The 15,532-nt window shown below is 37.4% G+C and overlaps 1 protein-coding gene across 1 annotated transcript in view; it reads right to left on the bottom strand.

Annotated features, from left to right (window-relative positions):
* Positions 1-1,028: 1,028 nt before the first annotated feature.
* The window catches only part of PDE3A (phosphodiesterase 3A), a 357,534-nt gene continuing 343,030 nt past the window's right edge, over positions 1,029-15,532 (bottom strand). Inside the window, exon 16 of the mRNA XM_003405678.4 lies at positions 1,029-9,255. Within this exon, the coding sequence (XP_003405726.2) occupies positions 9,014-9,255 (242 nt within the window). The 3' untranslated portion in view covers positions 1,029-9,013. The remainder of the gene's footprint in view (positions 9,256-15,532) is intronic.

A 15,532-nucleotide genomic window follows, 5' to 3' on the forward strand; every position in this document is an offset into this window, starting at 1 on the left:
GATAGCAGGTGAATATTTAGCCACTGCGCCTCCAGGGCTCCATGATTTGCCTAAGACCTAGAAATGTAAATGATAAATGCCTGGTTCCTCTGGGGTAGGGAGTTTCTGGGTGGTACAAACAGTTAATGTGCTGGGCTACTGTATGTTAGATTGGGGGTTCAAGTCCACCTGGGGCACCTTGGAAGAAAGTCCTGGCCATCTACTTCTGAAAAATCAGTATTGAAAACACTATGGAGCACAATTCTACTCTGACACACGTGGGGTTCCCTGAGTTGGAACTGACTTGATGACAATATTTTTTGTTATTCTTTTTTTCCTTTGGTATAGAGGAGATAGTTTGGGGCCAAAGTTAAGGGAGTTTTGAATATATCAAGCTTTGGAATTTTATCTGGTAGGTAAAGAGGAAATGAACAGGTATAAATTGAAGAATTAATTCCTTGAGCACTTCGGGTAGAAATCACATTTTTTTTTGTTTGTTTTTGAGGGCTGTATTTACAAAAAAAAAAAAAAAAAAATTTTTTTTTTTAATTTGAGTTAACAAAAATATTCTGTGTTTTGAATTGTTCAAACTGTTCTGGGGTTTTTCAAAGCTGCAGAGCAAAACTAATTTTGATTCTGTCCAACCAAATGACTCCATGTATTTGATACCCAAGGACAATCTTTATAGGTTATATTGCAGCATTGTGTAGTAACAGGTAGCACTGTCTATTTTAGGGAACCCTGAGGCTCAATGCTAGAAATCGGGGTATCCTGGTTTTGGTCCTAACTAGCGACTAGAGAAAGGACACAGCTCCAGAAAGTTAAAATAAAAATAAGTTAGATGATGATAAATGTGGCTAAGCATTCATCGGTGATAGGAAAGGACATGTGACTATAAGAATATAAGCCCCCTAGGAGTCCTTGGAAATTGTAGGAATGTCTCACAGTACAGAGTAGGCTGGGGCACCAAACCACAGTTTTTGGATATAAGAGGAAAGAATGACTTCAGAAGCCTGGAGCATTGAGTTACACAAAAACTACATCAAACATGGTACCACAGAATTATATTTATATTGTACATTATCTTCACATTGTAATATCCATATCGATCATCTGTGACACATAATTCTAATAATCTTGAATATATATTTATAAAACCAAGAGGCACTTCCAGTAATTCTGGCAGAAAGGGAGCATCAATATAGTGTCTAAGCTAAAAAATAATAAAAATAAATACAACTCATCTAATTTTTTTTTTTCTGTACAGGTTCTACTTTTTACAAAACATTTATCAGCCATTAACTAAGTCACTTAACAAATACTTGTGATGGGATGATATTAAGTATTGCTACATAAATTAAGTGCAAGATACAGGTGAGAGGACAATATTTATTTCAATTGCAAAATGATCACTGAAATTCCAATGTCTCACTCTTCATGTTTCTAAAAGTTAGGTAAATTTTGCATGGTTATCAATTAACAAATTATTCCAGTTTGTTGAGGGTGGTGAGAATTACGTTGCTAGAAATTGTCATATACAAATAACAGTTCCTGTACTGTACCTTTGGTTGGCAGTTACTTGAAAATATCACGATTCAAAATCATTAAATCAAGTTAATCCAACACTCTCTGGTTTACAAATATCTTAAAAAGTCAGATATTTGGACATGTTAATTAGAACTTCCTGATGATACTTTGTTGTCATAGAGGTAACGACTGATCAGACCGACTGCTTCAGCAGGAATCAGAATACAGTTTAACAACAAAAACTGAATCAGACCCATCAAAACTAAAAGCACCCTGAATTCAGACTAAGTTCTTTCAGCCGCATGGGTTAATATTATAGAAATCTTATCTTCATTATTTTGCATTGAGAGCTTCAGAATACTTATAAAAGCACCAATTTGTATTTTGTGATTTGCATGATAAAAAATCTCTAGGGAGAGATATAGGGGTGGAGTCTTCAGTGATATTTATTTCCAGTGCTTGTCAACTAACAAATTGTCCGTGTTGAACAAAATGGCGTGTGTTCTTCTGTGAGAATATATTAAGAAATAAGCACTCAGGAGAAACAAACGAACAAATGAAAAAGCAAACATAATATGGTAAAAATCCCATGCAAATATTTTACAAAGAGTATAAAAAATGAGTGATTTTTGTAAGCTAACAAATACATACTAAAAGTCAAGCCACTAAAACCCCACTATCAGGAGATTATATATATATATAGTATAAACGTTAGGGTTATTATTTAAAGATAGCAAATTTATAGTACTGGGTTATGCTTATAAATAGATAAAATGAAATATCTGATATATGATTTTGAGTGAAAAAATAATGTTATGGATTTTTAAAAGAAAGGTGAAGGGGATATTCTATCCGCCAATAAGTTATACACATGAAGGAACATTTTTAAACAATTACTTTTAGTTTCACATTAAACATCTTGAGTATTCCACGATCACTATATAGGAGCAAAATTACTAGAATGAAAAATAACTCTTCCCTTCAAAAGGTATTCAAGCAGCAGTTTCCAAGCTCTAATTCACATTCAGAAACACACGTAAGTGCTCACTGTAGTAGAGGAAGACAGGGTTGAAATATGGATCCATTAAAGCCATTTTACTCCAGGGTAATCACTCACTAATTTGGTTTGACACAGAGACGGAGGGGTGCCCTGGGATGGTCCTTCTAATTTTATGTAGTGTTCACTCCCAATACACAATTCTGCCTTTTTTTTTTTTTTGCTTCTTAGAGCCATGTGCTTAACAATGAACTAGAAGTGAAGGGCATTCCTTCTTCCTATTATTAGGGTAGGGGAAAATTTCTGATTATTTTTCCTTTACTGGTTTAGAGTAAGAGAAGTACAATACAGAGCAGTCATACTTCTCTCTTCTTAAGTTAGAATTGCATTTTTTTTGTCACTGTTTTGTTTACTTTTTGAAAAAGGAGGAAAGCCCTGCTGTGGCTTCTGTTTCATTTGTAGTAGGTATTTTCACACACTAAAAATTGAGTTAAAGCACTAAAGCTTTACGAATTATTTTATATTTGTGAATATCAAATGCTAACCTATCATTTGATCATACTGGGCAGGTAGATGTAGTAGGTGTGGTTTATTAAAAGGTCATTGCTTCATGTATGAAAGTCAAGATGAATAAGGTTTCACTTTTCTTAGCAGTGAAGTACTTGGGTTTTTAAATGTTAGAATTTAGTAAAATATGCACCAATAGGCCATTTTGTTTTACAACAACCTACACCATGATATATTACTGGATAATATACTCCTTTCGGGGAGAATAATTCAGAAAAACCTGGGTTATGTTTTTTGCACTTCATCAGAGCTATATTATTGGGACTAAGTTAACTTGTCTATCTCATTTATTTATCAGGCCCTTCATAAAACATTCCCCACCCCTGAGGCATGAATGACATTAGAAAAAAAATATTAAATATCCTCCTTCCCAGTTTTCTATATCTTAATATTAGTTCAGATTATATCAAAATATTTAACATCTCTATACTACAAAATGCCATTTTGTGGGTTTTATTTTAATTGAATAACAAAATTTTAAAACAGCTTTAATTCAAAGACATAAATTTTAAATGTTCTTGATACTACTTACATATGATGATTTAATAATATTCTCTTTGAACAATTTTTTTAAAACTGAATTAGTTCCATAATTAAAGTACCACTTTTTGATGTGAAGCAATGAAGGAATCTCTCTGCTCATGGGTATGTTCAGCATTTCTTATCAACAAGAAGGCTGACTCTTCTGTGCTCTGCAACTACCTAGGGGATCAGAAACTCATGGGTATCAGTACCTACGAATGTAATTAGCTTTTAAAGCACGACATGGAGAACTAGCTGGTTTCAAATAGGAAATCTGGATTCTCTTTAGAGCCTTAAGCATGCTACAAAAGTCAGTTTTGCTTTTCATGTATACGTAAGTCCATCTTTTTAATGGTTTCACCTGCACTAAAATAATTTACACTGCATCTGTATTTTTGAATTAGCAGAATGAGTTCTACCACGTAAAAAAAGCCTTAATCTTCAGTTTTGTATCTTCAAACATATTTAATGACAAAGTGTTCAATTGCTTTTTGTCACTGTTATTAACCTGATGTTAGAATGATTTGATAGTGTGAACCAGGTAAGGTTAAAAACACCATTACTTCAACTATTGAAAGGTGTTAAGCAATAGCACAAATTGCCTAGCATCAATGGTGCAAAGATAGTTTGGGAAATATGTTCTTCTTCTCTGATCATGCTTTATTAGTGTAGAAATATGAATTCTTATGCAAATCCCACTTTAAGTTCTCTAATTTGTAGTTTGCAGTTTAATGAACTCAGTGCTTCTAGTTTAATTAACTCACCCCTAATTGAATTTTCAGTAAGAATGTGAATATTTTCTAGGGAAACAAATCTATACGAATCTAGGATATAAAAATTGGCATACTTTCTATTGATTAGGGATTCTAAGAACAGTTTAATTTTGGAATGCTTTTCACCTAAAATGGCTAATAAGACTCCAAGTCTTAAATCTGAATTTGGTTCCACAGAGTAATGGATTGACAATATCAGAAAATCCATAGCTTTCAATTATGGGGAAATCATGAGAGAAGTGAATGAACTAGGACATTGGACATAAATGTTTTGTTGCATGTTAGGAGAGAAAATGAATGAAAAAAAACTCAGTTTGATTTCAAGGTACATAGATATTTAGTTCTCCCTCTTCAGAAGTTGGGCTATCTGCATTTGAAATTGTATTGATTCTTTTTTTTTCCCCCACACACGGTAACTGGTAATCTCCAGAATATAGAAACTCTTGAGTTAGTCTAGAATATGACAGTTCACAGAACTCTGCTTACTGGAGCTTTTGCCAACTTGAGAAGGTAGTTATTTCTAAAATGGCATATAAATCAGGGAAAGCATTAAGGGGAGTCAGGGTTAGGGTAGAAGAGACGGTCAAAAAGACCCCTACTGTGATTTTCATTATTATTTTAGGAATACTATAAATAATGAGGACAGTGAAGATTCCTATAATGACATGAAGCACCAAAAATTCCTCCCAAAGTAGAATACTAACGATTTTTGGATGATTCACCTCTGTTAGTCTAGGAGTTGTTCATCACACAAATAGTTCACTTTTGTAAAACAGTCGTTTCAAAGTTAGACTTTATTTACAATGATAATTTGTATATCTTTATTACTTAGAAAATAATTTATATTTTTCCATCATTTAAACAAAGGATAGGCCTGAGTCTCACGCCTTTTGCACAGCTTTTATCTTCAAAGAAAGTTCTCTGGGAAAGAGAGGCAGGAGACGGGGGGTGGGGGGGGAACTGCCAATCTACATACAGCTATTCTAACATTGTCACCCTGTATGACGTATAACCCCTTGTCTTTAGTTTTTCTGTGGTTGCAATGGTTAGGATTTGTTCTGGAATTCTACCAAAACAGAACAGACAGAATGGGATATTCTGTTATTAGGAAAATGGGTAGTTTCTGAAAAGTAATATGAGGAAATTCCTTCATTGTCAGATAAAGACCAGTGTAGCTATAACCCTGTATAGAGATATTCTCTTTATCTTCTACTGAGAGCAAAACCAGGTCTTATATAAATGGAGAAAAAAAAAAAGAAGAAAGGATTTTAGTTAAAAAAAAAAAAACACACACACATAAGTGAAAGTGGTATTTTCACCGAGGAAACAATATTCTAAAGGTCAGCTTAGGTAGATAACTGGAAAGAGATTCTATTAACATGCTGAAAATGACATCAATGACAATCCAAATATACTTGGTCTTTTACTTAACAGAGAGCAATCAACTGGCATCAAGGTACCCAGTTCCAATTTCTCCTTCCTTTGATTTTATGGTTTCCTATACGATTATCCTTTTCCCCAAGTGGATTAGAAATTTCTTCTTTTGAAAGACCTGAGTTAATATAACAGTGCCTATGAATAGGCTCATACAAAATGTAGTAAGTTGCAACAAATATACCTGCACCACCGGAAATGAGCTCTGGAACTGAAAGTGAACACAGTAATATTGCTGTCACCCTGGAGGAGGAGAATATCACTAGCAGAAAGTGTCTTTTTATATCCGTAGGCATTCTTTGTGTGTGCAAGAAAGTGACCCAGTTCATGAATAGCCATCCCCCTCCCCTTTTTTTTTCAGTTGAACTCTGGTTTTAATAATCAATTTGCCTGGACTGATGAAAATAATTCTGGAATGAAGACGTTCTAATTGCCGTGGCTACTATTACTCCTACCATTTCATGTACCTAAAAACAAAACAAAGCAAAGCAAACAAACAAAAACCAGGCAGCTTGCTGAGGCCAACAGAGGCAGCCAGATCGTCTCATACGTGGGGTCACACAGCTTTGAAAAAGCTGCCAGTATATGGTTATGTACTCCCAAATGTTTAGTTCATTTTTGCATTTTCCATCATCCTAGTCATTCCACACCTAGATTTTTCCTTGATTTATATTTATTTTATAAATGTAGGCCATTTGGAAGAGGGAAAAGCATTTGCAATCAGGTATAAGGGGTAAAAAAAAAGGGGTATATAAGTATAAATGATGGGTTATTTTTCTTCTCTTACTTGAAGGGAAGGTTAACAGTTAAATTAATTGGGGAGATGTATTTGAGTCACAGTAATTTCTGCAAACAGGAAGATATAGAGGCAATACTAAGAAAATGGGAAAGAACACAGTAAGTCCTAAATAATGAAGACCTGGTGTTAACTCAGAAAAAAGACTGAACTATATTCTAGTTATTTAGGTAGAAGTCTGCATCCATTTGATCTTTTTCTCATTAGTCCTACTTATTGGAAAAGTTGTCTTGAAGGAATGTTTATTTTTGATTTGTATTACTGTTGCCCTATTTGAAAAAATACCATGGGTTATTATAAAATCATTGCTTCAGAAGAGAACAATATTTGTTTATGAGAAACAAGGCATTTTTTAACGTAAACACTATTCTATGACTTCAGAGGACATAAAGGGTCAAGATCACTACCAAGCTAAGATTGTTTAGATGATGTGAAGGGCCATATACAGATCTGTAGGAAGAGTTACAACCAAAAAGTGTTGGGAAGAGATGGACACTGATTATAAAAATTCTGTACCTTCTGGATCAGAAAGCCTTTTATCTGGGAGACATGGACCCAAAATTCTTTCAGTTAGCAAAAGCTACTAGTGAACAAAGATTCTCTGCAGGATCCTCATTGAATTGGCATAAAATGATACATCAGACTATGATTTAAACTAGCATGGGTAGATGAGTGGTGGCCCATTGCCGCCATGGAAGTGAATCTTCATTCTCTTCTTGGGCTTGGAGAGAGCTAAAATGTATAAAAATGGTGATTAAAATATAACTTTATAAAAATGTTTCCCTTTTTCTTTTGTAAAGAGTTTACTATCTACAAAAACAAAAATCTGTATATTTACATCAAGATAACTATTCACGACAAATATAATAACATGGAATAAAATATTGAAAGTGAGTATCAACTTTTTAAATAGAGGTTTGGCTCACAGCATAAACAGGTGTAGATAAAAAAAAAAACAAACCAAAAACAAAACAAAACAAAAACAACTTTCAATGACGAGCCCAATCCCAAAACAATCGCTCTATGATCTTCCCTGCCAAAAGAAGCATGACAGTGGGCCAGATTGCAACTAGAAACTGACCCGACATACCGCACGTGGAATACCAGCCAGGGCTTGTCAGTGGGACCTTTACCCTCCAAAAGCCAATCTTCAACAGTTGCCAAGGATCAGGCCTTCACTATGTCAACAACACCAAAACACTAGGCAGAAATTCTCTCCCCCATCTCTAAAAACCCCATATGGGATTCCCGTTTGCCTTTCTTTCTTTTTCTAACACACATTTTCAGCAAATTAAGAAGTCACAGGAGATCTGTATTAAGTGTAATTTCCCAGACCTTCTCCAGCGACCTTTTAGAATTCTAACCTGATAAAGAGACCTGACTCTAGCTCCTTAGAATTGTTTTTATGTAAAGAATGTCATCCCTTTAAATGATGATTTGATCTTAGGTGAGTGATACACAGACTCACAGACCCACAGCCTTCTATACATTCATTAGGCACCTAGATTGGAAAATGCCTTTCCTCCAGGATTGAGGCTGGTTGTAGAGAGCCTCCAAGTGGTGCATAGCAGTAGTACCAATCACGTGGCCCTCTCAACCAGCCCATGAATGCACTCCATCTGCAAAGGAACCTTTACTGCAGCTAAATGGAAGAGGGCATTTGGAATGATTGCCTCTCAAAGACACCCCAGAATAGGCTTCCTTCTGTTTGTTCACATGTACTGTCATCTGCTACAGTTACTCTATGAATGACTAAAACTACGAAAACCTCTCTCTGCATTCACACCAGCATGCATACACACAGGCACCCTTTCAATCACCGCTTACACACACTTACACATGTGCGTGTCCACACACACGGTATTGGCAGGATGTATCAGAATTCAAACAATGCTCCGGAACTTTCATCCCTCAGAGTTAAGAACAAAAGCTGCTTAGTTGGTAACCTACATTTGCTGTACTGTTTCCTTGCTAAGCCGCACCATTTCCTTTGTGATTTGTTTTCCTTTATGATTTATTATATCACAGTGACCACTATATATCTTAACATGAATGCTACTAAATTACGAGCCAGTAATCCTGGCTTTCTGTGTATGTGCATGTGTGTGTGTGTGTGCGAATATGATTTACATGTATCTATGTGTGTGTGAGCTTATATATACACACACATATATATTTCCTCCTTAAAAAAAAATCCTCAGAAGCTGGTGTTGCAGTGTGAAAGCTTCTTTGAGCAAGAGTTTAAACAATGTACCTCACTGTAAAAATAAACACATAAAATGCGAAGAATCCCAAAATGCAGTAGCTATTTGTCCATCTTCTCATATTTCTACAGTGTTGTGTCTAAGTGTTGTGCTGGCTTGAAAGAAGTCTGTGACAAGTCAATCTGTTTGGAAACACGGCCTGTTTCACCCATTGTCACTGGTTTGGCTTTGGGGTTGGGATCTCCTCTGCTCTCTGCTTTCCTTTCTCTTCCTCTTCTTCCCTGATGGCCTGGATCAGTTCTGAGGAGTGCGGCTGAGGGCACTGGTCCAGGGATTGCTTTTCCATGCCTGCCAACCGCTGTTCCTCTTCTATGACCTTCTTCCACATCTTGTGGTTCTGCAGGAGGTGCTGAGTTATTTGGCAGTAGATTTTCCTCCTTTTGAAAGTTTTCTTTCCTGAGAAAATACCAAATTATAATATTCATTTGTATACTGAGCACAGGAAAATTATTTCCTCTCAGATTATTAATAGGAGTTAAGTACCGAATGGATACACATATGCAGGGACAGATTACTCAATAAGCAAAGTGAGCACATGCTTAGGGCATCAACAAAACGGGGGGACCAACTGTCCAAAGCAAAGACCCATAGACGTCAAGCAGACGGCACACAAGGAAAAGTGAGTGCCGCAGTGGAAGGGAACTGGCAGAGCACTGAATGAAACTGATACCAGCCCTAGTGTGTGAAAATGTGCCAGCTGGAAATAAAGTTCATGCCAGGCCATGAGGACACTCATGTACAAGGTTGTTTAAGCTATGAAGCCTCTACCACTTCAACACCTTCGTTGACAGCTGTCTCCTACTGTCCCCTCCTTGTAACGGAAACTCCTTATTTCAGTGGGTCTCTTGGGAGTATACTATTTCTAATAAATAAAAGATGGGAGTGGACACACCCCCCACTTGTCTAACTCTTGCTACATTCACCCAATATGCAGCTGAATCCAACATGAGCAGTTACTGGGCAAGGACAGATTATATTAATAGGTTATAGCTCTCTGATTCCTTTTGAGAGAACCACCTTGTGTATCCATGTCTGCTGTTCCAGCAACTCCAGCTAGGAGGGCCAGCAATGCTCTTTGCCATGATATAAACACAAGGGTATGCTCTTGCAAACGTTCTCGTCAACAACCAAATGGACACTCCAGTCCCAGATGACTCACAAAAGCGAGGGAACTAGAATAAGTCAACCATTGCAATGAATTCAATCAAATTACTTTTTAACTGTCCAGCATTTACACACAGTTATATCAGCAGGTGAGGAAGAGGCTAGCAGTACTCTAGGTAGCTGAGGAACATGTGCACAGGCAGAAGGTATGGCACCCTGGGGCATGACCACATATAGCAATTTCTCCATTTGAAAGCTTTCTCAAACCCATCACCATCGAGTAAATTCCAACTCATAGCGAACCTACGGGATAGAGTAGAGCTGCCCCACAGGGTTTCGAAATCTGTAATCTTTAAAAAAGCAGACTGCCACATATTTCTCCTGTGGAGCAGCTGATGGGTTCGAACTGCCAACCTTTTGGTTAGCAGCCAAGGGCTTAACCACTGTACCACCAGGGCTTCTTCAAAAGTTTCCTAATATATAAACTTAAAAAATTTTTTCTTAAATTATACTCTTTCAGTCAAAGCTAGTAAAATATATGAATACATTAGATTTTTAAAAGCAAGTTTCAAAAATTACTCTTCTGCCAAATCCACCTACTTATATATTTCTACTGTTTTTGTTGTAGTTAAGTAGACATAAGCTTCTGTTCTCCCTCGCGTCTGTCAGCTTGTGGTACTGTGGGGGCTTGTGTGTTGCTGTGATGCTGGAAGCTATGCCACCGGTATTCAGATACCAGCAGGGTCACCCATGGAGGACAGGTTTCAGCTGAACTTCCAGACTAAGACAGACTAGGAAGAAGGACCCAGCAGTCTACTTCTGAAAACCATTAGCGAGTTATAGGAAATACTCTACTGCTCAAGGTGATTGTTCCATCTGAAAGTTACACACATTCATATCAGTACATTTATAGGAATGAAGCTAATGAAAGCTCAATTTTTCTTCTTTTCCTTTCAGGGCAGATCCCCGGAGAGCAGCTGTTCTCTTATTAATGCAGTTAAACATGAGTAATAAACCTCTCCGGAATTGTACTGAATAAGGTGACGTAGAAGAAAGTTTGTACCAAATAAATTTGCGTAGATTAGAGTCTGCAGGTGGTCTAAAACATGCCTGCATTGGGAGCCAAATTGTTCAGCACTGGAACCTTTTGAAATGAGAACAAAGAACCTTTCATTGCTCCAAGTCTAAATGTAGCTTAGTATTTCATTAGAAACCTCTTAGTTCACTGTAGGAATCTTTCAGATTTAATTATGAGGTGGGGAAAAAGCTTTCTTTCCCTGGGATACCATACTGAAACATTTTATTCTGTGTTTCCTGGGAGATCTCCAAGTTTTGAAAATTTCAGAAGTTATCAGTGCATACTTAATGTGATCTTTTTTTTTTTTTTCTCAAATCTAAGCATCAGGCTAAATCGATATAGCCCTCAGACTCAATATGAATTCTGATATTAAAAATACTAAGTGTAAAAAGCAATAAGGTTAAAAATTAGGAGACCTGAGTTCCTTTTCTGGCTCTGCTCTGAGAATGTTACTTATCCAGGGACTCCTAGCCATATATTACAAACCTTGTATTATCTCACTGCTACTGTCTCTCTCTTATCATTACCTACCTCCTTTCCCACTGTCACAACCACCCCAGCTTTCTTGATACTCCTGGAATACCTAGGAGGCACCTACCTCAGGGCCTTTGCATATTTTGCTTTTCCCTCTCCTTGACAGGCTCTTTCCCTAGACACTTCAGTGGCTCGTCCCCTCACTTCTTTCAGGGTGTTCACTTTTTTTTTAAACTCTTTATTTAGGTCTTCCCTGGAAGAGATCCATATCCATACCCATTCCAAACAAAGGTGATCCAACAGAATGTGGAAATTATTGAACCGTAATCACCAGGTGGAAAACACAGAAATCAAATTGACTATATTTGTGGAAAGAGACAATGGAAAAGCTCAATATTATCAAAATAGTCAAAGCAAGTCCAGGGGCTGAATGCAGAACAGACCATCAATTGCTCATAGGCAAGTTCAAGTTGAAGCTGAAGAAAATTGAAACAAGTCCATGAGAACCAAAGTACAATTCTGAGTCTATCCCTCCTGAATTTAAAGAGCACTTCAAGAATAGATTTGAAACATTAAACAATAATGACCAAAGACCAGACAAGTTGTGATATGACATTAAGGACATCATACATGAAGAAAGCAAAACATCATTAAATGGACAGGAAAGGGACAAAAAGACCAAAATGATGTCAGAAGACAGTCTGAAACTTACTCTTGAACCTAGAGTAGCTAAAATGAATGTAAGAAACGATGAAGTAAAAGAGCTGAACAGAAGATTTCAAAGGGTGACTCCAGAAAAAAAAGAAAAGTATTATAATGAAATGTGCAAAGACCTAGAGTCAGAAAACTAAAAGGAAAGAACATACTCACCATTCTCCAGCTGAAAGAACTGAAGAAAAAATTCAAGCCTAGAGTTGCAGTACTGAAGGATTCTACAGGGAAAATATTGCACGATACAGGAAGCATCAAAAGAAGATGGAAGGAATACACAGAGTCACTGTACCAAAAAGAACTGGTTAACATTCAACCATTTCAGGAGGTAGCATATATTCAAGAACCGATGATACCGAAGGAAGAAGTCCAAGACCCACTGAAGGGAATGGCAAAAAACAAGGTCCCAGGACTTGCTGGAATACCAACTGAGATGTTTCAAAAAATGAATGCAGCACTGGAGGTGCTCACTTGTATGTATCAAGAAATTTGGAAGACAGCAACCTGGCTAACCATCTGTAAGAGACCCATATTTGTGCCCATTCCAAAGAATGGTGACCCACTAGAATGCAGAAATTATTAAGCAATGTCATTAATATCACACTCAAGTAAAATTTTGCTGAAGATAATTCAAAAGTGGTTGCACAGCTCACCGACAGAGAATTGCAAGGAATTCAAGCCAGACTGAGAAGAGGATGTGGAATGAGGGGTATCATTCCTGATGTCAGGTGGATCATGGCTGAAAGCAGAGAGTAACAGAAAGATGTTTACCTGTGTTTTACTGTCTATGCAAAGGCATTTGGCTGTGTGGGTCATAACTAATTATGAGTAATATTGCAAAGAATGGGAATTCCAGAACACTTAATTGCACTCATGTGGAACCTGTGCATAGACCAGGAAGCAATTATTCAAACAGAACAACAGAATACTGTGTGGGTTAAAGTCAGGAAAGGTGTGCATCAGGGCTGTACACTTTCTCTATAATTATTCAATCTGTATGCTGAGCAAATAATCCAAGAAGCTGGACTATATGAAGAAGAACAGGGAATTGGGACTGAAGGAAGACTCATTAACAACCTGTGATATGCAGGTGACACAACCTTGCTTGAAGAAAGCAAAGAGGACTTGAACTTACTGAGGAAGATCAAAAACTACAGCCTTTAGTGTGGATTGCACCTTAACATAAAGAAAACAAAAATCCTCACAACTGGACCAATAAGCAACAACACGATAAATGGAGAAAATATTGAAGTTGTCAAGGATTTCATTTTACTTGGATCCACAACCAAAGCCCATGGAAGCAGCAGTCCAGAAATCAAAGGATGTATTACACTGGGCAAATCTGCTGCAAAATACCTCTTTAAAGTGTTCAAAGGCAAAGATGTGACTTTTGGGGACTAAGGTGCTCCTGACCCAAGCCATGGCATTTTCAATCACCTCATAGGCATGTGAAAGCTGGACAATGAATAAGGAAGACCTAAGAAGAATTGACACTTTTGAATTATGGTGTTGGCAAAGAGTACTGAATATATCATAGACTGCCAGAAGAATGAGGAAATCTGTCTTGGAAGAAATACAGCCAGAATGCTCCTTAGAAGCAAGGATGGCAAGACTTCATCTCACATACTTTGGACATGTTGTCAGGAGGGACAAGTCACTGGAGAAGGACATTAAGCTTAGCAAAGGAGAGAGGGTCAATGAAATAGAGGAAGGCCCTTGATGAGATGGATTGACACAGTGGCTGTAACAATAGGGTCAAGTATAGCAACAACTACGAGGATGGTGCAGGAATGGGCTGGGTTTCATTCTGTTGTGCACAGGGTCACTATGAAATGGAACTGACTCGACAGCACTAAGAACAACAACAACATCGTTAATATCACATGCAAGTAAAATTTTGCCAAAGATAATTCAAAAATGGTTGCAGCAGTCTATTGACAGGGAACGGCCAGAAATTCAAGACACATTCAAAAGGCGACTTAGAGTGAGGCATATCATTGTTGCTGTCAGATGAATCTTGGCTGAAAGCAGAGAATACCAGAAAGACGTTTACCTACGTTTTATTTGCTAAGCAACGGCATTTGTCTGTGTGGATCCTAACAAATTACGGATAACATTGTGAAGAATGGGAATTCCAGAACACTTAATTTTGTTCAAGCGGAGCCTATACATAGACCAAGAGGCAGTTGTTTGAACAGAACAAGAGCTTACTGCATGGTTTTAAATCAGGAAAGGTGTGCGCCAGGGTTGCATCCTTTCACCATACCTATTCAATCTGTATGCTGAGCAAATAATCCAAGAAGCTGAACTATATGAAGAAGAGCATGGCATCAAGATTGGAGAAAGACTCATTTACAGTCTGTGATATGCAGATGACACAAACTTGCTTACTGAGTGAAGAGGACTTGAAGTAATCACTGATAAAGATCAAAGACTACAGCCTTCAGTATGCATTACACCTCAACATAAAGAAAAATCCTCACAACTGGCCCAATAAGCAACATCATGATAAATGGAGAAAATACTGAGGTTGTCAAGAATTTTATTTTACTTGGACCAACAATCAATGCCATGGATGCGGCAGTCCAAAAATCAAACGATGTATTTCATTGGGCAAATCTGCTGCAAAAGACCTCTTCCAAGTGCTAAAAAGCAAAGATGTCACTTTAAAGACTAAGGTGTGCCTGACCCAAGCCATTGTATTTTCAGTCACCTCATATGCATGTGAAAGCTGGACAATGAATAAGGGAGACTGAAGAAGAATTGATGCCTTTAAATTATGATGTTGGAAAATAATGTTGACTATACCCTGGGCTGTCAGAAGAACAACAACAAAAAAATCTGTCTTGAGAGAAATACAGCCAGAATGCTCCTTACAACTGAGGATGGTTAGGCTTTATCTCATATAGTTTGGGCATGTTATCAGGTGGGACCAGTCCCTGGAGAAGGACATCATGCTTGGTAAAATAGATGGTCAGCAAAAAAGAGGAAGACCATCAATGAGACTGATTGATACATTGACTGCAACAATGGGGTCAAACACAGCAATGATTGTGATGATGGCACAGAACTGGGCAGTGTTTCATTCTGTTGTACATAGGGTCACTATGAAATAGAACAGGCTCGACAGCATCTAAGACCAACAACTGGATATCTTAATTAAAATTTCAACCTCTGTCTGTAATGTTTCATACCCTCTTCCCTCTCCCCTCTCCCCCTAGTATTTATTAGTACCAACATACTGTTTTTTTAACATACTGTGGAAACCCTGGTGGTGTAGTGGTTAAGGGCTACAGCTGCTAACCA

Source organism: Loxodonta africana, chromosome 4 (assembly GCF_030014295.1).
Source record: "Loxodonta africana isolate mLoxAfr1 chromosome 4, mLoxAfr1.hap2, whole genome shotgun sequence".
Lineage (NCBI taxonomy): Eukaryota > Metazoa > Chordata > Mammalia > Proboscidea > Elephantidae > Loxodonta > Loxodonta africana.